This window comes from Aythya fuligula, chromosome 6 (assembly GCF_009819795.1).
Source record: "Aythya fuligula isolate bAytFul2 chromosome 6, bAytFul2.pri, whole genome shotgun sequence".
NCBI classification, from domain to species: domain Eukaryota; kingdom Metazoa; phylum Chordata; class Aves; order Anseriformes; family Anatidae; genus Aythya; species Aythya fuligula.
The window spans coordinates 6,855,344-6,881,321 of NC_045564.1; the positions used below are offsets into that span (position 1 = coordinate 6,855,344).

General features: G+C 45.6%; 1 protein-coding gene across 1 annotated transcript; it reads right to left on the bottom strand.

Annotated features, from left to right (window-relative positions):
• Positions 1 to 1,402: 1,402 nt before the first annotated feature.
• On the bottom strand, positions 1,403 to 19,633 carry MYL1 (myosin light chain 1). Its single transcript, XM_032190346.1, has 7 exons — positions 19,508 to 19,633; positions 8,545 to 8,572; positions 5,272 to 5,415; positions 3,715 to 3,888; positions 3,144 to 3,221; positions 2,572 to 2,624; positions 1,403 to 1,716 (listed from the first exon to the last, which is right to left on the bottom strand). The coding sequence occupies exons 1-6, from the start codon at positions 19,631 to 19,633 to the stop codon at positions 2,596 to 2,598; spliced, it is 579 nt and encodes a 192-aa protein (XP_032046237.1). The 3' UTR covers positions 1,403 to 1,716; positions 2,572 to 2,595.
• Between the last annotated feature and the right edge of the window lie 6,345 nt (positions 19,634 to 25,978).

Sequence of the window (25,978 nt, forward strand, 5' to 3'; positions counted from 1 at the left end):
ACTAGTCTGGGGTTGGGCCCCAAATATCTGAAAAGTTAACTGAACTTGCAGTTCAGAGAGGAACGAGCGATGGGAGTTCTGGTCCTTCAGGCCATGTCCAACCCTGGACTGGGCTGGCTACGTGACTGCGTGTCGGGGTAGTGTAGCAAGGAAGCATCAGAAGGAGCCTGACAGTGTAAATGGTGAAGTGTTTTGCTTTTTGTTTGCTTTCCCAGCAACTGAGATCCATGGTTTCCTTGGAAGGAGGAAGCACACAACATGTGTGTATGCAGTATGTTCAGAAACAGAAGGGTGTCCAGCAGTCCCTTGAGAAACATCCTTCAGGCTGAGGCCCTATAAATAGTTTGGTTAATGCATCTCACGCTTTTTTTCCTTACCTTTTTAGGACAGGCTAAACAACCACCTCCTTTTTTTTTTTTCCTTCTCCCTTTCTATCAAGGTTTTTTCCCACTGCATGAAGCAAGCACCTGTAAACTACCTGCTGGCATGGGTCTCTGGGCAGGGCTCATCTTTGGGTCTCTCTTGGCCCCATTTGCCAGCATGTTGAGGGTTTAAGTGGGAGACTTTTTTGGGGAAGCCTTGGAAAAGAGGCAGCTGCTGCTTCACTGGTTGTGCCGTGGCTTATTCTCGTACCAGCTGCCCTTGCAGCACCTGTTGGCTCTTGAATTATGGTTCTTGGGTAATTTAATAAGGCTAAGCCGGATTTTTATAGAACAAGCTGACCCTCAGAAAGGAGGGTAAGGCAGTTTTGGGAACACTCAAGGAAAGGAGCAATGAGCTACGCTTAGGGCGGGGAGGTGTGGGTAACAATACAGCTCTGAGAGCTGGCTACTCCTGTGGTTATTGGGCTCCCCAGGCCTGGGGGGTTACAGCCATGGGGTTGGTGCCCCCAGTACAGAGCCTGTATGAGTGGCTGCTGTTCCACGTGTCCATAAGATTACAAATACCACAGGTAGTTAGGATCCCTTCCTAATTGTGCTGCGGACCCACTGTTGTAGTGTTAAGGAGGAGATTTTGCCAGGAAGGGGGTGGCTCTGAATGGCTCCCCAAATTAGGGTCACCGTGGTTGGTCTTGCCTGGGATCTCAGGGCAGATGCCACCCCAGGGGCTGTTCTGGTGCCAGGTAGCGGGTGTCCTCCCCAAAACATTCAAGTGCTGATGTAGGTGGTGGCTCCCTAATTGTTCCTTCTGCCGGTCCCCCCCAAGAAAACCCTTTTCATCCAAACTAAGTAGAGTGACCTCTGGAAGAAGTTTAAATATGTTTTTTTGTTTTTTTTTTTTTCATAAAACTTTATTTTGTGGAATACAACATACAGAAATAAATTAAGTGCTGAGTTCTGCTTTGAGTAGGTTTGAACTGCTTTAGGTGGGGGAAAAAAGACTTTATAGCCTCAAAGTGACCACAGGGTTTTATTGATGCTTTAATTTTCCAATGGATTACATTGCTTCATGGGAAACAACATGGAAAGAGATGCTTGGGATGGATGAATGCTGGATGGTAGCAGCTTTTCCATCTTGCTTGCCCTGATGAAAGTTCAGTTTTTGGAAGTGTAGCGACCCAGAGGCAATACCTGTGGATGCACTGGTAGAAATTAGTGGGCTTAGAGGCACGTTGTCCAGTCCTCTGCAGTCTCCATGTTGATGGTGCCTGCCAGAGCACGAATTTCACTTGGGCAGATCTTAGGTGCCATCTGGTCTTTCCGAATTTGACTTGTTCTAGGAAGGAATGAGAGAGTTGAACTTGAAGTCACCTTTGGCTGAAAAAACACTTGCAAAATAACAATCGGAGCCCTTGATTTCTATCTTGAGGTGTCTGTTTCTTATGAAAGTTGAGACTGTCTTTCCCAGGATACAGTAACAGTCCAAAAGGGCCCAAAAAGCCACGGTATTTGTTTTTGCACTTTAAAGAGAGCTGCTGGCCTTTGCTGTTGACAAAAGAGAATCATGTCAGGGTTGTGAGGTTTTGCTCTCTCTTTGTAGAAATACTGCTAAATGCTCAGATACTTCTGAAGCCACCTTTTGGCTATTGATCATGACTTAAAATACTTTTTTTCAGGTGATTACTTAATTTTATTTGAAGAGTAGCTCACAACAGTATTGAGGCTACTCTCTACAGTAATCTATATGTTGTAAGGTGTTGCTTAGACTTGTTTTTTCTTTAAACAAATATTCTCTGTGATTATAGGATAAATGTCTTAAGCTGTCAATTTTCATAGTGTAAACTCCAATTTTGTATGACAACAGAAATCTAAGATGATATTTCAGCTGGTGTTTGTGATCATGGATAAACTGAATTTTTTTTTTGTTTGTTTGTTTTTTTCCATGGTACATATATCTGAAAAAAATGCACTAAACACTGCCTCAGTTTCCAGCCAGTTGTGGAGCTTGGATTAAGGCCCAAGAATCTGCTCTCCTGTTTTCCTTGCTCTTGGAAAACAGTTTAATTTTATTGTATCATTGGGGAGATGGTGTCATGTTGATTTCATAACCTGTGTCTGTAACCATGGACTTGTAGGAACCTTCAAGCATAGCAAAGAGACAAGGTTAAGACTGCAAATATGAAGAACCTACCATTTCATATCTGGGGATGTCCACTTAGACAGACAAGATGTGCTTTACAAATGCTGTGGAGAAATACAAATGCGATGGTTAGAAGGAGCAGTAAATAGTAGTTTGGGAAATACTCTTAAAGGCAAGAGCTGGTCAGGAGCCGATGGTGTCGAAAAGGCACTTCTGATTGAATTTGATTTGGTAATGTGATAGGAAGCTTGAAGAACTTAATATTGTACAAACTATATTCTCTTTCTGCCTGGGTGTGGTGAGACCAAACTGAGTGCTTTGCCTAAGCCATTTGCCGTGGGTTAGTTTACTTCCCCCCAGTACAGCTTTCCTACAGAAAGTCAGAGCCTAGAGACCCAGGGCTGACAGCAGTAGCCTTCTCTGCTGTGACCAAAGCGAGCCTTTTCAGCAGTGTGACTGCAGGCTAAGCGTGTTGCAGTGCTTGTTTTCATGCATAAACCTTTCAACATAACTCAGCTGTAGCTCTGTCGAGCTGGTTTGCCGGAGAAGCTAAAAGCCAAGTGCAATGAAACTCAGCGCTGAAATGTAGGACAAGAGAGGGTGTGGTGAGCCCCCACACCTACCCTCATAGTTGATGCAGCCGTTGGAGTCTTCCTGACCTTTCATCAGTTCATCTACTTCCTCTTCTGTCATCTTCTCGCCTGGAGAACAGACACAGCCTGGTTAATTCTTACACAGACACATGATGCTGGAGCCTACAGCTCTTCCAAATGCTTCCTGTTTTCTAGGTTAGTGAAAAGGCCTGCAGCTGAACTGAGATTTATTCATTTTAACTCTCTTTAGAAGTTCTGTACATGCACATAGACACAGCAATTGTAGTTATTTCTACAGAGTGAAGAAACTACACAACAAATCCTCTCTCTGTGTGCTTTACTTCACTGAAGTTTACAGCCTGTTCTGTCTATCACTCAAGAAGGTCTCTTGGCACCTGGTTTGAGTTTAGAAGTAATAAAGCCTTTCTTTTAAGTTTTCTATTGTGTTTTATATCACCTTTCCCTTTGGATTCCCAGGTCAGAAACCCGATCTTGTCTGGCCTTGTAGCTTCCTGTCTCTCCAAGCTAGTTAGAACATCTTTCCTTTCTCTCATGCCTTCAAACAGCAGCAATTTAATGTTCAGAGGTGATAATCCCTTACCCAGCGTAGCCAGTACGTGACGGAGTTCAGCCCCCATGACTGTGCCGTTGCCTTCCTTGTCAAAAACACGCAGACCTTCAACGAAGTCTTCATAGGTACCCTGGTCCTTGTTGTTAGCAGCTGCTTGCAGCATGGGCAGGAACTCTTCAAAAGTAATTTTCTTGGCATTCATCTCTGGAAAGACAGCACCAGTTGCTATGCTACTGCACACTTCAGTGTGTGTTCACTTGGGGTATTCACCACCACATGCAGGGAAGCCTCCCACCTCACTTACACGCCTTGTTCTCCAGCTTACTCCTGCCTTTCCCATGGGATTTGGCAGTTTCTCTGTGAAATCTGAATTCCCTCTTACCATGGGAGCTAATTTTCACATCCATATGAGTTTTCACATACTTCCTCAACTTTTCACACAGTTTTATAAGCTTACACTTGTTTTTTTTCTTTTTTTTTCCAGGAATGAAGCTTGCTGTATGAGTTGGTTGTTGCAAAGATTTTGATGGGTGGGAGCTACAGAATATGGTAAAACGGATCTTGAACCCCAAGCAGTGGGGAAAGACAACAGGAGTGGGATGTTGGGACTTAGGCAAGCCCCTGGGGCTGCCAATATCACATTACTGACCTCTTTGGGTTCTCTTGGATGTAGAAGCAGAGGCTATTAGCAAAAGAATAAGCCAATTAAGAATAAGAATGTCTAGAGGAATATGAATATCCCACATATTCAGTGTGGAGGCTGAAGGCCTCACAAGCTTAGTGCATCTAGCCCCTTTCTTTCCGTGAGCCAGAAATTGTGGTTTCCAGTGAGGCCTTCCCCATGTGTTTTTGTTAGAGCAAGGCTGCTTAAACGATCCCTTTCTTTTTTTTCTTACCTGTATCTTTGCAAAGAGCAGTTTTCATTTGGGCAGGAATGAAATATAATAGATGGAAACATAAGAAATTTTTGAACGTAGAGTTGTTACTGAAAGTATTTTGCTACCTGACTATATAAAACCCCTGACAGGTATTGCTTTAGTCACTTACAGCACCTTGCTGGTTTCACCTCACTGTTAGTCCTCTGCTTAGCGCTTCCCACGGGTGTTAATGCTGAACTCAGGACTTCTGAGTTGTTCCTTAGAGCCTCTTCTGCCAAATGTAAGTGTTTGGATATGATGTAGCCCATCTTAATAAGTGACTGCTTGAGCGAACTCAGGGATGTCCCGTACCTAAGCTCTTGTGAAAAGATTATCACAGTATTCACCGCTCGTATTTCTAAAAGGGGGAGGAAAGGAAATAGAAAGTGGCAGCTAGTAAAAGACCACTAACAAAACATCCAGCCTACACCTCGTATGTCTATGCTTGTACTAGTTTTAAGCAGAACACCCTGTTCAGCTGAAATATACAGATGGGCTGCCATCCTCTTCAAAAGGAACTGGTGAAATTCCATGTGTTCCTGCTTGAGATCCCACCTGACTTCCCTATTGGAGCAAAAAAATCCTCTCCCTCCTACTGTGAGTACCAATGTTGCCTAATTACAGTTCCTCAGTTTGAAAAAGGGCCTGGAAGAGACTGCAGGGCACTCACCCTCTTTGCTGGGGTTGCCCAGGATCTTGTTGATCTCAGCATTTGTGGGGTTCTGCCCCAGCGCCCGGACGATGTCACCGACCTGGCTCAGGGTGATCTTGGCATCACCAGTCCTGTCAAAGAGGAGGAAGGCCTCCTTGAAGTCTGCAAGGGAAGAGCAGTGGTTAAATCAAGCCAGACAGCTCTGCAGTGACAAGTTGTATGGACAAAGATGTGAGCCTCTTGTCTCCTGGCACCGTTCCAACGACTCCCGGGGAGTTAGAAGGGGAATCTTTGACCCATGGTCCCAAGAAAAACTCCTCTCTTCTGATGTTTTGGTTTAACTATTTTTAAACTTTTCCTGGCTTTAATAACCACCAGTAGCTTTGTGATTGACCCTGTAGTTATTTCAAGCACAGAGGAAGATAAGCTTTCTACAGACTTTGCCATTCAAGAACACGTTTCTTTATAGGACATGGTAGTAGAAGGTAAAAATATTATTGAATAATCCACTCCATTTTATCCTGCCCAAGGACTGGGACTCTTCTGCCAAAGCACATAGGAGTGCAAAACATTTGCCTGCAATTCCAGCATCTCAGCCACACAGTACTAATGGGAAACTTGAAGGTAGATTTCAAATGCTGCTACTCTTGCTTTTCCATAAAGCTGCCTTACAAAGACACTTCTACTTTATTTGCTCTCCTGTCTGTCCTCACTTCTTACAGATGGGTGAATATCCAGCTTTTTTCCAGTGGCAACACTTGCATTGCCTTATTCTGGCACGTTCCCAGTGCATACAACTTTGAGACTTTGCTTCTTTCGGTGCTGCCAAATTATCAAAGTTCAATCATCTCCCCCCCCCGTGCTGCTGACAAAGGACTTAGGGGTATTGACACTTTTCCTATACAAATTGGTGCAAGCAGTTGCCTTCAACACATTGCTTGTTTTCATTTTCTGCTAAAAAACTCCATGCTAATCTTACTGTATTCTTCAAGCTTTTTAAGCTGTTTATTGCAATGAGTAAAGATATCTTTTTTTTAATTAAAAAAAAAAAAAAAAGAAAAGTAATGGGTTTATCTAAAAGGCCATTTTCAAACCTCATACGTCCTGAGCATTTTGGTCTGTGCTGTTGTTTTGGTCTTTTCCTGCACTGCAGTGCCTAATAGCTCAGTGTTTTAACTCCGAGTAAAGCAGCGCGATGTCCTTCCCTTGGCTGTCATGTTCTCCCAGCAGCTAGGGAGAGGCTTTGTGTCCCGCAGTGCGTGTAGGTGGAATGTTCTTTGTGCCTCGGGGCAGATTTAGGAGCAATAAACCACATCAAGTCATGTCCTCATTCATCTTGTGCTGGGGATATCTGACAGAGGTACTTGGTTCTTGCTCCAGCCATCCATACACTGCGTTAGTGGAGGAGTTGCTGGCACCCAGTAAAACTGCTGATACAGGATGTCAGCCTGCTAGGCTGTAATCTAATATACCTGAAACTAATCTTCTTACTGTTTGATGTGTGAGACCTATAACCCTTCACTGCTAACCCTCTCCCCTTACAGCTATTATTGCAGATGATGAAATCAAGGCCTTCTGAAGCTGTGTAGAGCTTCCCCTTACAGTATCCCAGCTTCGTATCAGCCTGTGCTCTAGCAGACAAGGTTGATGGAGCTGTGCTGATTTATACCATACAATCAGATCTTTCACCTGGTGCATTCATGACATTTAGCCAGAGCAAGAGATAAAATACAGTTCCAGTCTGTTATTAGCAAAGTCAGTGGGAGAGTTCCTCTTTTTTTGTAAATCCCATGGAGGTTTATGTTCATTGGGCTCTGAACACAGCTCCTTAGCTCAGAAGAAAATTTTACTTTTGTCTCAGGCATGTGCTTCACTGCAGTATCTTTTTTTTTTTTTTTTTTTTTTTTTTTTTGTTAATAGTTAGTCCTAGTTTATACCCCTGGAATAAGCAAATCTAAAATCCCTCTCTAAGGGGGGCAATGCCGAGCAGCTGGTGTGGCTGGAAATAGCTACTGAGGGTGGGACATCTCTATTCCAGGGAAATCCTCCCTCTCGCAAGTGGTTATTAATTGCTTCTCTGCTTGCTTTAATCAACAGTGTTTTAGCATTAGAGCTGAAATATGTAGGGAAGCTGGAAGAAAAATCTGCTTTGTTGTACATGCCAGCAGTTTTGAATTGATGACATTTCTCTATTAAACCTTCCCTACCCTTCTGTAAAATTTCCAGAATTACAAAGTAAGGAGGAGTCTCTTTCCTTTGTGACCAGGACTATTTGGACTGCCAGAAGAAGGTTTCCATGCCCACTTGCTGCACAGTACCTCTCCCTGATGATTTTTATGGTGCAACCCGGAGAAGGCTGGTGTTCAGGAAGGTTAGAGCTCTTAAGAGCTACTTCAAGCTGTTCCTCTTCCTCTAGCTTTCTAGTAAATCCCTGTATTTTCTATTCTAAATACATTGTTCACAGTGAGGTCTGCTGTACTTGATATGGAATTTTAGACATTGTCTTTAAAAACTACATTATTTAATATAACCTAAATGCATCTTCTAAAGTATATAAAAAAATTCAGCTTAAATTTTCAAGTCTTCAGGGGGAACTGCTCACATCAGGATTTTTTTTTATCAGCACGTCTACTAGATTTGAAAAAAAAACATTTGCGACTTGGTGCTCAACAAATCCCCACCGGGAAATACAGCAAGATCCCTGAGAATTGCAGCATAATATCCAGTCTATTCCATTATAAGCAACAGGTTGCACAAGTTGCTTATTTGCCAAACATTCCCATGCTTCATGAATATATTTACAATAAAACAGACTCTGTGCTTCCCCTTCCATAGCATCCCCCAGCAAAAGTGACAAGTGGGCCGTTGGTGGAATCCCATACTTCTGTTCATATAAAGTCCCAGCTAAATGAAATTTTTAACTCTTTCCTGTTGTACTTCATCTGTCTATTTCACTCATGGCTTAAAAATAAAGACCACTTTTCAGCACCCTTTAGCACAGCTGAAAAATGTTCAGCAGGTAGAGCTGGTAACACCACGCTATTTCCACTCAAACAAGCTCATGAACTTCTCAGCTTGGGCCACGCATAAGCACACGGATAAATTGCATGTAAGGCTGAGGCCACGTTCCTGTTCAGTGTAAGTCAGCACAGTTTTTCTGAAGCCGAGTTTGTGGTGACTTTTACTGGCTGAAGTCCTAGCTCATCTTTTGGTAAAGGTTAAACATTTGAGCCTGTAGCTCCTCTCTGAACTCACATACATGTAAAACACATTGGCTGTCTTGTAACTTACCATCCTGTTGCTCCTTGGAGAACTCGATCTGTTGGAAGGAAATCAATCACAAAAAATAGCTTAGGAAGGGGGGGCTGGGGGAGAACCTGCTTGTTTTCTAAAGCATCCAGCTCAATCCGTGAGTATCTTCCAAAACAGCAAAAATACGGCCTGTCAGATGTGCAGAAGTAATGCAGATAGCAAAAGAGCTCTTAAGACTGGTGAATACTTAGTGTTCAGTAGCCATTATGTTCCCCCTCCTGCCCCCGGTAGAGTTTAATTTTTGTTTCACTTACCATTAATTTGGTCAGGAGTGAAGGACTGCAGTTGGGAAGAGAGAGAGAAAAAAAAAAGAGAGAGCTAGTACTGCTGAAAATGCACTGAGAGAAAGCAAATAGCACAAGGTAGCTGCAAGGTAGCTGAGTGTTCTCACTTCTGTCTTGCCTAATTAGGCCTTGCCAACCTAAACTAGCAACCTGCCTTGTAAAAACGCATCACCAGGTCTGTTTTTAAAGGTTCTGTTAAAATCTGCATCCTGGGGAAAGCCAAGGTTGTGGCTAGAAGCAATAACAATCTAAAGCCTCTTAACTAACATACAAGTCATTAATGTAGCATCAGGTCGCTTACTGCTTTAGTGTAGACCTGCTTTATTATGACCATTTGAAATAATATCACTTAACAAGCAGCTTTTTATACGTTAACAAAGAAAATAAACCATGCCCTTAAAGTTTGTTTCCAATTAGCTTTTGACAGTACATTGTTTTATAAAGTACTAAACTATAATACTTTCTTATATCAAAAATATTACTATTTTCCTTTGCCACTCTTGCATTAGATTAAAAAAAAATGCTTATAGCACCAGCAAACTGTAACCCTTCTGCCTGAAGCTGCAGGAACCACACGTCTACCACCGCCTAGAGCAGAGCTTGAGGCTGACTGGAAAGCCTCCCACAGTCCTTTAGGCTTGAGGAGGAAAATCAAGCAACCCTAAGCTGTCATCTTTTGGTCTATCTTTCCCACTTAGAACTAAATTGAGCGAGAAGCTGGATTTAATCATGTAAAATACGCTGGCTTGCTGCGAACTACTTTAGCTTTCTAGTGGACCCACCATGATTGAGAGTTGGAAAAGTAGAGCGGCGGACGGGCAGGAGGGATTAGCTGAGATGTCTCTGAGAGTGGTCCTGCTTTCCTGGCCTTTCTTCCTCTTATTTATCTGGCAGCGCTGACGGCATTGCCTGGATTAGGTGTCAGAAGGAAGCTGCCCCTCCCCTCGGTGAGTTCTTTAGCTTTCTTAGGGCAAAGTGACAGGAGGCTCCATGCCTCGATGGGCATCTTACGGCTATTTTTAGGAGGCTGGAGAGGGGCAGGGGAGTAGCAAGCAGTAAGTTTGAATCACGTCAGCAATTTCTGGGTCCGGACCGTCAAGCAGGGATATTCCCTGTCCAAGCCTACCAAGAATTCCCTTTAGGGAAGGCTCCTATTTTTCCGATAAGCTATTAAGTCAGCGACTGAGGAACACTTGGGGCAAGAGGTGCAAGGCGTTTGCCCAGCTGGCTGTTTTTGCCTGTAGCCTGCAGGTTGTGTGTAAGGTGTAGCTGGATGGTGTGCTTTGGGCTTGTTTCAAAGCCCATGAAATCTCTGATAGTCCTTGCACCTTCACTGGGCTGTTCTCGACCCCTTTTTTGGATAATATGGTGCTTTGCATTAGATGAGTGGCGTTGCTGCTTGTCTGTTTGGTGCAATCAAATGCTGCTGGTTGGGTTTTCCAAATTTTGAATGATTCTAAGAGAAAACTGATGCAAGTGTCTTGCACCCAGCTATATTAGTACTAGGCTTGCATTTGATGTGCAAGTTCCTTTCAGAGCAGTGGGACACTTAGGATACCCTCCTTCTAGTGGTTGGGGTAGGACAGTAGTGTGCCAGCTTCAGAGCTCACTGGTGTGGTGAGGAGAGCAGCTGCTGGGGCCAGAATTGGAGAGGTTTTTGTTCTACAGGCATGTGGAAGAAGCCGTGATGGAAGCAAGAGCCTCCAGAAAGCTTTGGGTATTGGAAGGGTGACTGTTCATGGTGGGGAAAGGTGGCACTTGCTTTTTGGGTAGCAGACGAGGTCCCGTTGGGACTGCAAGTGGAGAGTTTCAGGGTAGGTTTGAGGAGGGAGGTGCTGCAGTTTCTTCAGTAGCAAAGACCAATTCCTATCGTGTACCGTCTTATAAGCCTGTATCACAATCTCCAAATGGGTGCTGTGAGAGGTAAAAGAGGGAGAAAAACTGCTCCAAACCTTGCTCCCTGTCACCTCAAATGGGTAGGGAGGGTCATGAAGCTGGCGTGGAAATGGTTGTGACAGCAACAGACTCCATGTTGCAAACATCCCCTCTCTAATTTTTTGTTATTTTCCTTTGCTGTGCACTTGCCACTCTTTTTCTAATGATAAAATGTGATTAGTGAGAAACTTTCTGCTGCAGTTCACTTAGTTACCCTGAAGATAAGCATAACCTTTTTGAATATTCAGCTTTTTTCAGTCTGTTGAGTGGTCTGAAAAAAATAATCCGATCCAAGCAGACTGTTAACATTTTTTTTTAAACTGAACAATCAAAATAAATCAAAATATTTAGTTAGATTTGAGACTTTAACCTCCTACTTCCCCACTTAAAAACTAAAGATACAACTGCAAAGAAGTTTCCAAGCTAGTCATTTCAGTTGGAAAACACTCTGTCCAAAAACATTGTTTGCATTTTGGGGGAATATGGGGAACATATACTGAGCATGAAAAATGCTCTGCTGCCAGTTCTTCACTTTTGATTCCTCTTCTACTTGTATCTGCTCCTATTTTCATGTGGGAGCGGGACCGTATTCAGGACAGAGCATGGCTATGGGGCTGTGTAGCAAAGAGGTTTGATGTTTTTTGTCTGAATTATCCAACATAGGCTTAGCACAGTTCAGACCTTCTAATTAAATACTGCCTGGGGCTGGAGCACAGGCAGTGAGAAAGCTAATATGGATCTTGGCCATCAGTCCTGATGCATTAATAGAGAAGCTTTCTAAAGACTTTGGCAGAGCTGAAATGTTGCCTGGGTCAACGTGGTGTGTTGCCTTTTGTGGAATTTTCCTCCTGCCCTCAGCCTCTTGCTGTCCAGTGCTGGCAACTGGAAAATGTTCCCCTGGAACAACATGATTGAATTTGGTTCAAAGAAAACATTTCTTGATACCTTCACTTCCTCGTCAGCTCTGTGGTTGGCTACAACAAAACCTATCCCAAAACATGTTAGATGACAACCAGAAAATAACTGGGGCAAATTTGTCTTGAATATAGAAAACTGATACCTGGATTAAGTATCTGGCTTGAATGGTTTATCAGGTGTGTATAAATGGAGAGGGGTCTCCATATAAGCCAGCTGAACTCTTGACTGTATGAGACTTTGGCTCAGGTTTTAGATGAGGAAATACCTGGGCACCACATCAGCCCTTCCTTTCATTACTTGTCAAATAAAAGTGTCCTAGACAGAATTTTGCTGGGGAGTAATTCTCTAGCATGGGCACATCACATACAATTGAATTAAGAATCACCCTGCTTTAAGCCTGTGGGGTCTGTCGGGGGCTTAAAATGCTACTCACTTTGAGTAAGTGCATCTATAAATGCCCTCAGTAAAGCAAATGCAATAATCCTTTAAAAAAATCATCAAAGGTAAGACTTGTGATTCTGTAAGAAGCTTTCAAAAACTTCCCAAGGTAGAAAGGAAGATCTTGCAATGAGGAAACCTTTGTTCTGTTGGAACATGTTGTAAGATAGGGAAAAAACAGCAGGAACTGGATTTCTCTAACTTGATTCAGCCCTTACTTATGGACTAAGTTATTATCCAGGAGGATATCTATACCAAGGAGAAGTGCTGTTTATTTTCAGTTAATGCTCTTCCAGGTATAGCTTGTGACCGCCTTCTATTCCTCTCATTGCAAATTAGAAGTGTTTTGACCAGAACCTGGTTATATAGGGTAGGATGAACAGGGTTATATGCAACTCCCTATCACCAGATAAGCAGAAGACCCAATCCATCCAAACCTTTACTTCCAAATTCTTATTAGTTCCTAACTTTTCTCTCAAAAAATCACTGGTTCCCGGACCCCTGGTCCAAGTCTTTGTTGTGTGGTGCTGTTCTCACCAGTTTGGGCTGGTGGGCACTCTAAATACAGCTGTGCTGAGCCACAGCCACTTTGTACTCGTTTTATGGGTCTGGGCAGGGTGTGAAGGCCCGGGAAAGGATGCTGCTAGAAGCTAAAGATGCTCCATCTGCTTGGTACCCTTTGGGTGAGTTACAGAGAAGAGAATCATTTTAGCTGGGATTTGCTTAGAGAGCCCCCAGGTGGTTCAAGGTGCTGTCTCCATAGAAGAGACTGAGAATTCATTGGATGTTTGGGAAAATCAGAGAGGGGAATATCAGAGGGTCCCTGAGGATGCCTGTTATATGTTTAGCAGTTTATACAGGCCTTAAAGGATTTCCTTTAATTCTGGGTGGATATAGCTAGGGTTGTGCCTGCTGTAGTTCACATAGTATCTGCTTGCCACTACTGCCTGCTCCTCGATTAATACAGATGCACGGATTTTCTAGCAGCCATGACGGAGGGCAGGATTACAGAGCTCTCAAACCCCGCTGGAAAGCAGGCAGTCGTTGTGCTGACCCTCACCCTGGTTCAGTAACTGGTGCAATCGATGCTGCAGAATTCATAGAGGCTGCTTCTCGTTTAAGTAAGAATCAGCAGCCTGATGCATTTAGCCTCCTGTCTTTTAGAAGGCAAATAAACGCTAAATGCAGGTTTTGAGAATGAAACTGCCTGAAAATATAATAGAAGAAAGAATAAAGATGAACACTGCTAATATATGGGAAAGAAATGAGATACTACAAGGTTTGGAAGAATAGTTCAAAATCTCTTAGTTTAATGGACTCAACATAGATGAATTGGGTTAGATTTTCCCCTTCCAAGTACTCTGGGTAACTTCCTGGTTTGCTGACTTTAGTTTGCAACTTTACAATTAGGCAAAAACTTTTAGATGAACCTTGGCAATTAATTGAACATGCCCTTCTGAAATGCCTGGGAGTGAAATGTGCTGCAGCTGCTGATCTTACCATTTTGCACAGATTGTATTGGCTTTATAGGGGGAAGGACATTCAGATGTGCTCATTTGTTAGTGTGTCCCTTTTCTAATTGCATTTAGTTTTGCATGAATGTGCCTCAGTGAGGGGATGTGCAAGGAAACGTGAGGCTCTGGAGCTCTGCTCTTTGAGGCATCCCTTGTTTTAACGTGCCTCCCAGTGGCAGTGGTAGAGTATTAACATTATTTTAAACTTGCTACTTGACATTTAAATGCTATGCAGTAAAGCAGCCAGCTGAAAGCACTTTTTGGCAGTGGGTGTAAGATGTAATAAAGCCTCAAGGAGCCAGGGGCAAATTTCCATCTTGGCTGTTTCATATCTCCTTACAGGCAACTTCTTTCTTTACTTGTCACTGGCTAAATTAGTCACCTTCTTCTTACCTTATGTAAGATAAACTCAAATATCTTGTTGCTGTCTGTAATGATCTCTGTGCACTGAGGGGTTTAAAGCTGTTTTAGCAATACTGTTAGGTTCTTTCAGTTTATCTGGTGATGGGAGAAAGTCTGTACCATGTTAGCACTAGAAAGTACTCTAAGTGAGCTTTTGAGATGCTTCTCTCTCTGTCATTTTCTCTGAATTCCATTGTTTCTACCAAATTTTGTCACTCTCCAGACCCTCCAAAGGCTATAGGCATCTTTTAAATGCTGCCAGAGCTGTGAATTACTAAGAATGGGGCCCTGTCAAAAATCGTTGCTTTTCAAACCATTTTTCCCATTAGCAGATGTAAGAAAGTGTCTGCTAAAATATACGGGGAAGTTTCTGCTTCTGAGGGACTCCTTGCTTAGCACTTTAGGAGGAAAAGGAGGAAAAAAAGGAGGTAAAGTTCTGAAAAATTTGTAAAGAAAACTTCCTGAGTGGTGGCCGGGGCTGCTCTGGAGTGGATCCCAAATGCTGCCGTGTCTCAGCAGTCAAAGTGATAGGAGGAAGCTGGCCTGGATGGTCAGATAGGTACTTGCACATCTCTCCAGGCAAGGTCGTACTTGTGTTTGTCTCTGTCCTACCTGAAGGGCGCTTTGGGGCTGGTGACCTTGTCCTGCAGGTATGTCCGTCCTAAAGAATCTTTCTGGAGTCATCACTGGGGTCGGATCAGGCATAACCTAAAGGCCTGCGCCAAAAACCTCAGCCAAGAACCTGCCAGTTCCCAAGAAAGCCTTCAGTGCTGTGAGCACAGCTCCTGCTAACCTTCCTGTTCTCACTGTGCCACTTCGCACAGAGTTGGTCTGCAGCGTCGTCGCTCTGGGCGCTTCAGCTGACATTTGCAGTCCTGCTTGCCCTCCAGCCCAGCAGCTTTCTGTCAGTGCATTTAGGGACATTACCTCTCTCTGGTTATATCCAACGCAATGCCTGTTCAGAGGTCACCTCCTTGAGTAGTAAATGTAATAAGAGTTAGGACATTTGAAGAAACACTTTTTACAGCCTTAAGAGCTCTGTATGTAAAAGCAAAACAATCACACAGGTTTGTTTGCCATGCAGCAGGCTCCATCATGCATCACACGGTTGCACAAGGCCTCAGCAAGTCTTTACTAGTGGATGGCTGTGAATTACTTTCCCCTGTGCATATAGGTAGCTTATCTGCAACAGGGCTTAGCATGTTTGGTCCCTGTCCATGGAATTTCATCTTGAAAGCAGCAGTGTGGGAAGCCTCGTGCACCAAATGAGTGTCCCTTATACTGTGGATACTTGCAAGTACCCCCAGGTGTACCCTTGTAAGCAAAGGGCCTGGTGAAACACTGTGTGTTCGGGTCACCTTTTGCAGAGCAGGAGCCTACAAAGCACTGAGCTCAGCATCTCCAGGTCCCAAAGCCTTAAGGCCAATGCTGTGAGGCTGGGCAGGACCCTTAGATTTCCAGTAAAAAAAAACAACAACAACAAAAGCACACTCTGTGTGTTGGTGATATGGACAAAATCGAACCCAACAAACCCTCTCTACCTGCTTCTGATTTGGACAGTATGAAGGTTAGGCATTTCTCCCTGCCTCTGCTGCAAAACCCAACACGTGAGGAATCCTCATCAGAAGTGGCCCACAGCAGCGCTGTTCGTCAGCTCAGAGTTTCTTGCTTAGGTGTGCATGGGAGAAAAAAGCTGACAAAACAAACGAGCTACGTTTTGTGAGAATGCCCTGCCTAGAGTCTTAGGTTAAAAATAAAAAAATCCAGGGGTCTCTTAACAAGATGACCCAAATGGTCATTTCTCTCTTAATTGTTGTTGGTTCCTGTTCAAGTCCAGTTGGTGACATTCCCTTGTGTCCCTCACCCTGTTCTTTTCCTGTCAGTTATGATGTAACTATTGACCCGTGCACCTGACATTCAAGTCCCAGGATGCCCAAGTGATAAGGAAAATTGGAAATATAACTTAAGGCCAGAAAGATTTGTATAGAGTAAATTCTGAGTTTTGTTTTCTTGAGTAGGAGGAAGAAGGGTCTTTTACTTTTCCACATCAAAACAAATTCCTCCTCCTCCCAGTCTTTGCCTCGATTCCCTTCCTGTGCTGGTTATGGCGAGGTGAGGTGATAAAGGGCTGAGTTTAGATTTGAGTCTCTGCAGTCTGGTATTCCTGTTACTCGGTGCTGGAGTCAATAGGTGGTGCTCAAAAACAGAAAATCTGCTACTAGGAAATCACCAAAGATTTGCTTTGATTTGGTTAATTTAGGGTGGAGGGGGAAGAAAGAACAGACAATATTGATTCAAGAGGGTGAGAGGCCTGTCACTGCTTCTGGGGATGCCAGGTGGTTTTGGGGTGCCTGCTTTTGCAAGAACCCAGCTTGAAACTTCATAAATAGGGCTGGCTTTCAAAGCATGCACCCTAAGAGGCCCAGAACCAGTTTCCTTGAAGGCAGACCAAGCAGGGCATCCAAGGGAAGGGGTGCCCCCAAAAGAATCCCCTGTCATATTGCTAAACCTCTTTATTGTTTGTTTTGGAGAACGTTATTTCGGATGACAATTGCAATGAAGTGCACAGCCAAGTTTGGATTATTTAGCTGCTGTACCCTGATCAGGCAGCTCCACTCTTCCCTGCTCCAGCTGTAAGATATGGAAGGAGCTTGGGGGAACTTGTGTAAAAATTACAGAAGCTTTTCTGTGCGTCTGCCTGCTTTGTGACCCCCCAGATTCTCACCGGCCCCACAGCTAGGTGGTCCCAGGAATCCCTTGTTAGCAGCAAGCTGCAGCACGGCTGCTAATTCCCCTGGTGAGCACAGGGGGGCCGTTTGGAAAGGGACCTGTTGGGAGGGCTGGAGGTTTTGGCTGGTAAATCAGTGCAAAGAGCCCCAGGACTTGGGTTGTTTACTGAGAGTCCTGGTCAGAAGCTTAGCTTTAAGTACTCTTTGGCTCCAGAGTTTGGCTGGAAATGGTGCTGTGCTTTTTCTTGTGCTGATGCTTTCCTGGCCAAATGGAAGGATTCAGGATTAATTACTGCTAAAGAAGGGATTGAGCTAGAAGTCAGAAAATGTGAATTATGATTGCTGACTCTGCCACACATATATCTCCCAAGCAAATTGTTTAGAGGAGGATGCTATTTCCCATCCCTGCCTGAGGTCTCAAAGAATGCAACCGGGTAGCCCAGGGTGGCTGGTTGGGACCTCAGGAGGTTTTCCAGCCCCTGCTCCTGTTCCAAGTCTGTGTCAAAGGTGCTGTGGTTGTTCCTGGTGTCTTCCCAAACAGCCAGCCCTGGAGGTGCCACAGTCTACCTGGGCAGCTCTGGCCTGCTGTGGAGGCTCACATAAGAGGGGAAGGCTGGGGACAGAGGGGACACTTCACCCTCACAGGCAGCGCGGGCTCCTGTGTCACCCTGTGGTGACTGCTGTGCCATGGGGTGGCCCCCTCAGTGCTGGGGGGCTCCGTCCCTCCTTGCAGTGCCTCAGGGCTTCCTTGAGGTCAGGATGAAGAGCAGAGGGGATGCTCAGAGAGGGATCTACGACAGTGACGAGCTTGTGTGGCAGGGGCTGTGCCAGCAGCACATTGCAGGGCAGCCCTGCACCATCCAGCGTGCTGCTCATAGCTTTACTCATTTGCAAATAAGAACAGTAATGCTTATGTGCTTCCACTAATGGTAAGGGAATAGTTTTGTCTTACGCAGCCCAGGTTTTTCTGCACATCACAGAGGAAGAATAGTGTCTGATGGTATCTTTCAAAAGAAAGAATTTAGGAAGGCTATCTTTTCTCAGTCCCAACGTGACAAAACCCAGCGTGTTCTCTCTGCTACCTGTATATATATCCTGCTGTGACAGAGAGCTGCCCGGGTAGAGGAGTAGGTTGGGCTGAACCACGGAGATGCCTCAGACTGCAGCTGGCCATTTTTCAGCGGGTAATACACTGTTAAGTCTATTTATGTAAAGATAGATTAGCTGGGATCACTGGAGTTGAAAATTCTATTTTCCCCTAATGAACTGGACACAGAGAGCTATCAAATCATATTAAATTATTTAGTAGGCAATCTAGCTTGCGTCCCCTTCATCTCTGGAGATGGGTGAAATGTGAGGTCTTATCTAATTTTCAGACAGTATTCTCAAAAACAGTGGCTTTCTTTGTAGCCTTTACTAAGATCACTCTAAATATTCCAAAGTATCTTTTCCCACCCCCTCTTGCTCTTGGTTTTGCTTTGCCAGTGAGTTCAGCTTCAGCCTTGCAAGAAACTATGTGCTCTTTCAGCAAGGGACTGGCTACTGGTGGTGAAAGTTAAAACTTCCAGAAATTTTACCAAATGGGTCACAATCCTGGGACTGTATGGGTGACAGACTGTGTGTACTAAGGCACCTGAAGCAGAATTCATCGTGAAATTAAAATGAGTAGGTCCTACTAGGAGACCTTGTACTCCTTCTTTTCTTCCTAGTGGGCATGATTCCTTATGCAGCGTTCAGCAAACTGGCCCCGGGACCAATCAGCTTGTCAGGTAGGTGGAGAATAACTATGTATAGTCATGCCCAGAGAAGTGGGTCTGTCCCTACATCTCTTTAACTGCTTAACCTCTCTCTGCTCTTTCTAAATAGAGAATTTCCCTTTGAAGGGAATTTGAGGAATTCTCTTTGAAGGGGCCAGGCAGCAGTTGGTGATGTCGGGTGGCATGCAAAGTCTCGATTCAGCCCAAGTTCCAATGGATGTGCGGTCAAGGGAAACCTCTGCAAATCTTTTCTCGGTTACTTTCAATATGAAGCAAATTGCAAATTTTGAGTAAACATGAAGAGATGAGGAGAAATCACTTGAAATGCTTCCCTTCGTGGCTTTCTAGCTCATGGGTCTCTCTCAATGTTTGTTGTGCAAAGAGAATGAAAATAGATGAAATTGGCAAATCCTTTTCATCTCTGCTTTTAAAGATAAGGAGTGCTGATCTCAGAACACATGGCCAAAGGGTTATCAGGTATTTGCAAAATTTTGGAAATAAATTTGAGGGGAAACTGCAAAATAACATCTGGTTTTAGTACCGTGCTATGGGAAAACATTTCATTTCACTTTTCAGTAACCCTTTCTCATGCATTTAGGTCAGGGCTTGGGGGTTGAGGATTTTTTTGGTGGAACTTTAAAATTCAGCTTTACAAAACAGGTCAGACTAATTCTGATTTGGTAAAAAGTTCTGAGGGCCACCTTCTACAACACGTTTGAAATCACCAGGCTTCGTTCTTGCATTAAATCATGCGCCATGCCTCGCATCCCTCCAGCTGCTAACACAACCGAAAGCTCAGGCAGATCAAGAAATCAATCCCTGGGGGGATTCATTCATTTCACCACAGTCCCCAAGCAGGAAACAAACACACACAACGTTTCCCTGCCAGTTTCAGCAAGGACTCTGCTAACTTTCCCCTTCGGGAGCGCTCGGGGTCAGCGCTCAGCACACGTTCATCCATTTACCTTGATGCTCTTGAGATCAATCGCTGGCTCTTTGGGTTTAGCGGGCGCCGGTGCTGGTGCTGGCGCGGGTGCTGGTGCTGGTGCTGCGGCCGCCGCTGGTTTCTTTACGTCCTTCTTTGGTGCCATTTTGTGTTGCTTAAACTTGAGAGTAAAGGTAACCCCCCCCCAAAAAAAAAAAGTTTAAAAACCCTTTAAAAGTGATTCCTGGGAGAGAAGCAGTGGTCAGAATGAGCTACAGCCTGTGCCCTGGGGGTGGACCCAATGTGCTAAAATCTAAAAGGGCATATATATATTTCACTTAGTGCCTTGTACAGTCCTGACCCAGGCAGCTGGATTGGACAGCTTGCTAATCAAGGGGGATGTCATTCCAGCTCGGGCTATAAATGGAATGTAAGAGTTCAGGGCTTCATAAGATCAAGGGACCTCGGTGGCTTCCCCCCCACCCCTCTTTAAAAACCCCAGCCACCTTCCCTGCGTTTTTTTATTTTTATTTTTTTGAAGGTGTGGAAAGTGGAGGGGAAACGTGACAAACCCAGCTTCAGATCTGCTGCAGACATTCGGACATGGGTTGAGCGGTCCTTTTTTCTCATCAGAACCTGGGTTCTGCTGAAGTAATAAATATTCTCTCCTTCCCTCCCCTTCACCCCCATGCCTGTGTAGTGCTCCAGGAGGGTTTGGTTTCAAGCAGGAATTTTGACTTTAATGACTGGGAAAATCATCAATTTCCAGCCTCGTTTGCCTCTCTCCCCAGAGCCCCGTACTCCTCCTCTGCTTCCTCCTTTTACAAGGAAGTGTTGATCAAGCAAAGGCTCTGGGTGTTTAAAAATAAAGCAGACAAATATGGAAAACACCGCAGTGCCTTCAACCAAGGCGTCTCTCCAAACCCTGGGCATTTCTCAGCTGCTCTGACTTCCTTTCTATCACATTAAGACCCTGTTTAAAATTTAAAATTGCTTCCTTTAATTTCTTCCTTTTGATCCTTTTTTTTTTTTCCCTTTCCTTTGGATAAGCTGAGCCCGAGATAGACCGGAGATCAGCTGGATGCCATGTTTTCCCCCACAAAAGGTTTCCTTCTCCTACAGTAGTTATAATCAGGAACTAGCCACCAGGCACAGGAGGAGTTTCTGTTGTCCCCTTGTTTGGTTGCCCATCCTGTGTCTGTTTCTCCTTCTACCCCGCAGTGCCCTGATGGCCCGCTGTGCTCTCCAGGTCTCACTGGAAGATGCAGCTTTCAGCAGGAGGCAGCTTTCTTGTCAACAGACTCTTCAGCACAGCAAAGCGGCTTCTGACTTTCAAACCTGGTTTCCCTGGTCTGTATGATTGAGATCTTCTGCAGAGAAATTCAGAGCTGCTCTTTACTCTTCCCTGGTCCAGCAGTCTCTCTTCCATTCACTCTTCAGCCTCCCGAGTGCAAGGCTTTTGGTGGGGCCATTATGAGTTTTGTGAACTGCACTCTGCAAGTGCTTAGAAATTCAGACCTCAAAGGCCTTTGTGTGATGCTGTTGTCCTACACTGCACAAACCAAACTTTTGCAAAATCCACCAGCAGAAATGGATCCTGGAGATGTAACTTAGTTGGATTTTTTTTTTTTAAATGCATCTCTACACCTATGAGAACTTTAATTGCAAAAACCAGTGACACAAAAAGTCCAGTAATTTCTGCAGTCACCAGAGGTTTGCAATGAAATAGTCCTGAAAGCCAGCATCAAATATTTGTTAAACTAAGGAAGACAGGCTCCCAGAAATGAAGCATGAATTTACTGCGTGGCCTAAGAAAGCAGATGGCTGTCAGGAAAAGAGATTCTGTGAGGAGCTGCCACAAAATAATTGCATATTGATCAGGTGGGAAGATGAGCAGGTGCAAAGAAGGAAGTGGGTGGCAGGTCCTTATTTTACCAGCTGGGTTAAGGATTTGGATTCTGTCACGTTTCTTGGGACAGGGTGCTGTGGGTGAGCTTGGATGTGCCCCAAGGCATCCCTGGGAGCGCGTGTGGTGTGCCCCTGCCTGTCCCCAGGGAGCAAAGCCCCAGGTGACATGGAGGAGATGTGTCCCCATGCTCTGGGGCCAGGTGCTGCAGCAGGAGGGCTCCTCCTGTGCTGTTAGCAGCCGCTTCCCGGCCTCACGCTCGCTGGGATTTGCCCAAATCCACTTCTAAGAGAAAGCAGCAGCAGCTGAGGATGCGAGGTATCGCTGGCATCTGTCCTGCCGGGGGTGCGTGGGCACCTCCATCCCGCAGGAGAATCCCGCAGCAGGGGGAGGCAGCGTCAGCAGGGAGAGGGATTTGGGTTTCACCAGGCCCCAAAAAATGCAGCAGGGGGAACGTTGTTTGTTTGGTGCCGTGCTCCGTGAGTCCTGTCACTTGCAGAAACAGGTTTGGATCTGCTTGGTTTTGTTTTGTTTCCTTTTTCCCAAAGTTTGATGAAGATGCGGTATTGGCCAATGCAAAACTTGATGCATTTGGGCCAAATTTGGTTGGTTTAATAAAGAGAGGTGCGTTCTTCCCTCTGAAGCACTGATATGATTAATTCTGACACTTTCAAAATGAAGCATCTGGCTTCTTCAAGCCTGGGTCACAGAGATGGTGCTGATGGCAGCGCTGGGGTGGGAGGGCTGCCGTCCCTCTGCAGTTGCTTTTAAGTCTGCCTTTCTGGGCCAGTCTTTACCAAAATGCCTCTGCCAGAGGGTTTCCTATAGCCCAGGGAGCCAGGCGCTCCTTTTGGAGGAGGGAGATGCTGGTTTACATCCAGGCACAAAGTAGCAGGCTGGATCTGTCGTATGCTAGGGGAATGGGTGAGCTCTGGAGCTGTTGGATGCAAGGGTGAGTGCCACTGCTTCTGCTCTGTCTCACAGTGTGCTCCCTTTGACACTTCTGCCTTTTGCTGTCTAAAATGACTGAGGATGCAATTACCTTGATTCCCATTTTCCTAGTAATTAAAAAATGTATATACTTGGGTTTTTGATTGTCTAGGAAGGACCTTCGTTTTCCTCTTATGCTTCTGGTATGTCCACCAAGGCCCACACGCTATAACGAGTGCCCAAGAAACACTTGTTTGCTGCTCCCAGCATACCTGCAGCATGTTGCACAGGGATCAGAAGGTAAAGCCTGCTTCTTCCCATGTCGATTTGCTCGGAAGGGCACAGGCCAGTGGTTTCCCTCTGGGTGCCTTAGGCTGCCTGATATAGCAGTCATTGGGAGGGCCCAGGGGAGCTCGCTTTCAGGCAAGGTGTGCAGCACTCGGCATACAGGCAGTATTTACAACTACCTATTTCGGTCTCTTCTTGGAGCATTTCTGCTGCCCCGTACCTACTCATCTTCTACCGTTTCAGCTGTCTGACATGTCCTTCGTTTCCTGTGATAAACTCCTGCCTGACACCTGTTGCTGTTGAGCATTTGCAGTGTTCCTCTGCTGAAGGTTGGGTGGCTGCAGTGTCAGCAGGAAAAGCTGTAAGCGTGTGTGTGCCATTTGGCAAGCACTGAGCTTTGAGACCGACTGCAGCGGCTTGGAGCTGTGCCATGGTACAACCACCTACTTTGTTTAGCTGATAAGTGGGAAGTGATCCTATTATCCAAAGTCACAAGGCGCACAGGGAATGCCATGGAGAAGCTTGTTGAAACCACACAAAGGAGGGTCAGTGAGCTACAGAACCAGTATGTGAGTACGGTGTTTTTTCCTGCACCAAGCTGAAGCTGTGAATCTTGTTGCCAGGGGGACTACCTAAGGCCAAGAACATAACAAGATGTAGAAAGGAATCAAACATTTAGGCAGTTATCGGAGTTACTATAATTTGTAACAAATTGGGAAGGAATATAATCCATTTCACCACAATAAGCTGTTCTTGAGGTGATAGAGACTAGTTGCATCTTTCCACATCAAGATGCTGCAAAGGTTCTTGTGCTCTCATAGATGTGGGATTTGGGGTTGTAAGAGAGATTTCTGCCTTGGCCAGACTGCTTGTCTGCTTTGATTCTCCCACGTTTCACCACAGGCTTAAAGTAACAAGCTGGGGATCTGCTGCCAGCAAATTCTCTCAAGATCTCAGCTTCAGGCTACGATGCTGACTGCGTGCACCAAGGCACCAAATTCTTCTACCAGTGGTTTGGCTTTGTCAGTGCAAGGTCCTTTCAACACAGAAAAGCGAAACCTGTTCCTACCTGAGGCACTTGCAGCTACGTGGCACCCTGGCCAGCTGGGGAAGGAGTCTTGCCCAGTAAATGGTTGGGTCAGCATGTTCAGAGCTGTCTTGGTCGAATGAGGTCTTCTATGCACGCGTGGTTACGGGCACGTGGCTGTGCATTCTGCTGGATTTTGGCTAAGGCACCATAACAAGGGTGAGCCTTCCCAAAAACCTTTTGAGCCTGCATGTTGCCCTGTCCTTGGACGGGCAGGGGAGAGCACAGGAAGGTGAGCAGCAAACAGTGCCATGTGAATGGCACGAAGGCTGGGTTACGGGCACAAGTGAAGGGCTCTGGCTGGAGGGAGGCGATGGGCGTGCCAAAGGAAGGAGGATTTGTCTTCTGGCTCCTCCAAGCGCTGTGTAAGGCACTGGCACGCTGGGCTGTGCCTAGGCTATCAGTGGTGCAGGCTGAAGTCAAACAGCTTCAAAGGAGCAGGCAAGGGAATGGATATCTGAAAACACAAGCCTGCTGTGGTGGATTTGGTTGCGGGCAGCCTGAGAGAGTGCGTTTGCCCTTTACCTGCACGGGGGATGCTTGAGAAGGGCTGGGGGAAGCGTGCATGTGCCCTGGGTCGGGAGGGAGGGAGGGGAGGCACCAGCTGGTGTGCCGCATATAGCCTGTGGCTGACTTAGCACTTGTGCCCAGTCGCCCTGCCTCCTGCTCAAGGTTTTCTAATTCTGTCCCAGACGATGTCAGCGTCCCCCAGCAAGCGGTGGCGAGACATACAAGGCATTCCTCGAAGAGCTCAAGAGCATCTCCGTGCCCCCAGGAGGCTGCCCGGGGAGAAGCAGCTCCCTGAAGGAGGTGCTGGGCTACTCGGGGCCGCCTCTGGCTCACGTTCAGCCTCACAGAAACCTTCCCGACACTGCTGTTCTTGGGGGAAGAACTTGAGTTGCCCAAGAGCTCTTTGCAGTTTGCTTTTCACTGTCCCATCAAACTCTGTTATTTTTGGCCTTCGTGGCTGTACAAGGTTTGTAGATCACACAGCAGCTCTGATGTGCAAGCCCCTTGGCTAAACGCAGCCACGCTGTGCCTGGCTCCTGCTGGGCAAGGGCAGGACACGTGTATCAAACTCTGCCAGGCAGGACTCTTTACACAGGCCCTGAGGAGTGCTGTGTGATTTTAGATGTGGAGATTAAGTGCTGCGTGAGACACTAATCCTGGCACACTCTCTCACACAACATACGATAAAATCATGCTGGTGCTGCTCTGGACGATCAGGATTCCTGGCCCTGAACCCTGTGTGGGAGCTGCAGACACTCACTGCCTTTCCCTTCTTCCCTTTTCCTTGGAGCGTGCGGCAGAGGAGTTATGTTACTGCTCATTTAAATGAACCGAGTCTTTCTCAGATCCCCTTTCAGTAATCTACTAGGAGACGGAATGGCTTCAGCCTTGGAAAGGGCACTGAAAGATAGCTGATATAGGGCACAGAGTCCCTGTGTACCTGCATTGCCTGGAAAGTCTCAAAGTGACTTATGGGGCAACGACCTCTTTTCTTTCCCTTTTTTCTCCCTCTCCTTTTGGACATAATTTGATTTTGGGGAAATCTAGTGTTGTAATCTCAATCTTTCTTCTTTGGCCCTTAATAGGCTTCACGATGACTGGAGGTACGGACAGCCTTCAGGGTCTGCAGCTTAGAGATGCGAGCATCACTCTTTGATCATACACGTGCTGTCCTCTTCGTTGCCATCCTGCCTCTGCCAAGCACGCAGTCTGTGTTTGCTTAAATACTGCCAAACGTCCAGGCTCTCCAAAATGTGCTGGGTACACCAGCACGCCCTGATTTCTGACTGCATGCACGAGTCCTTGCTGTTTTAGAGTTGAGACAGCCCAGCAAGAACAAAGCTGTAGGAACTCATTTTTTTCAGTTATTTCCATGTCTTGCAGTAAATGCTTTGGATTTATGGGATCTGTATGGGTTTCAGGTAATACTTACGCATTTTGGATCATATCCCTGAAGATGATGCTCTTCTGGGAGAGAAGACTATAGAAGTATGCTATCAGGGGATGGATTGTATTGCACATATCTCAGAAAGTCCTTTTAAGGGTCTAACTTCATTGTCAGGGCTTAATAAGCCTTGACAGAGATCCATGGAAGTATTGTGGACATAATCTGTGCCATGGTTGTCAGGCTGGACACGAGTACAGTGCTTGGGAGCAGCTCCTTTCTCACAAATCACTTGGAGCGTTTCTGAGCATCCCGTGTGCCTCCTTAGCGTGTCTGTTGCTGCCTGGGAAGGATCTGTGGCAGAGAATCAGCATGGAGACATGGAGCTGATGTTTTGATTGGGAGC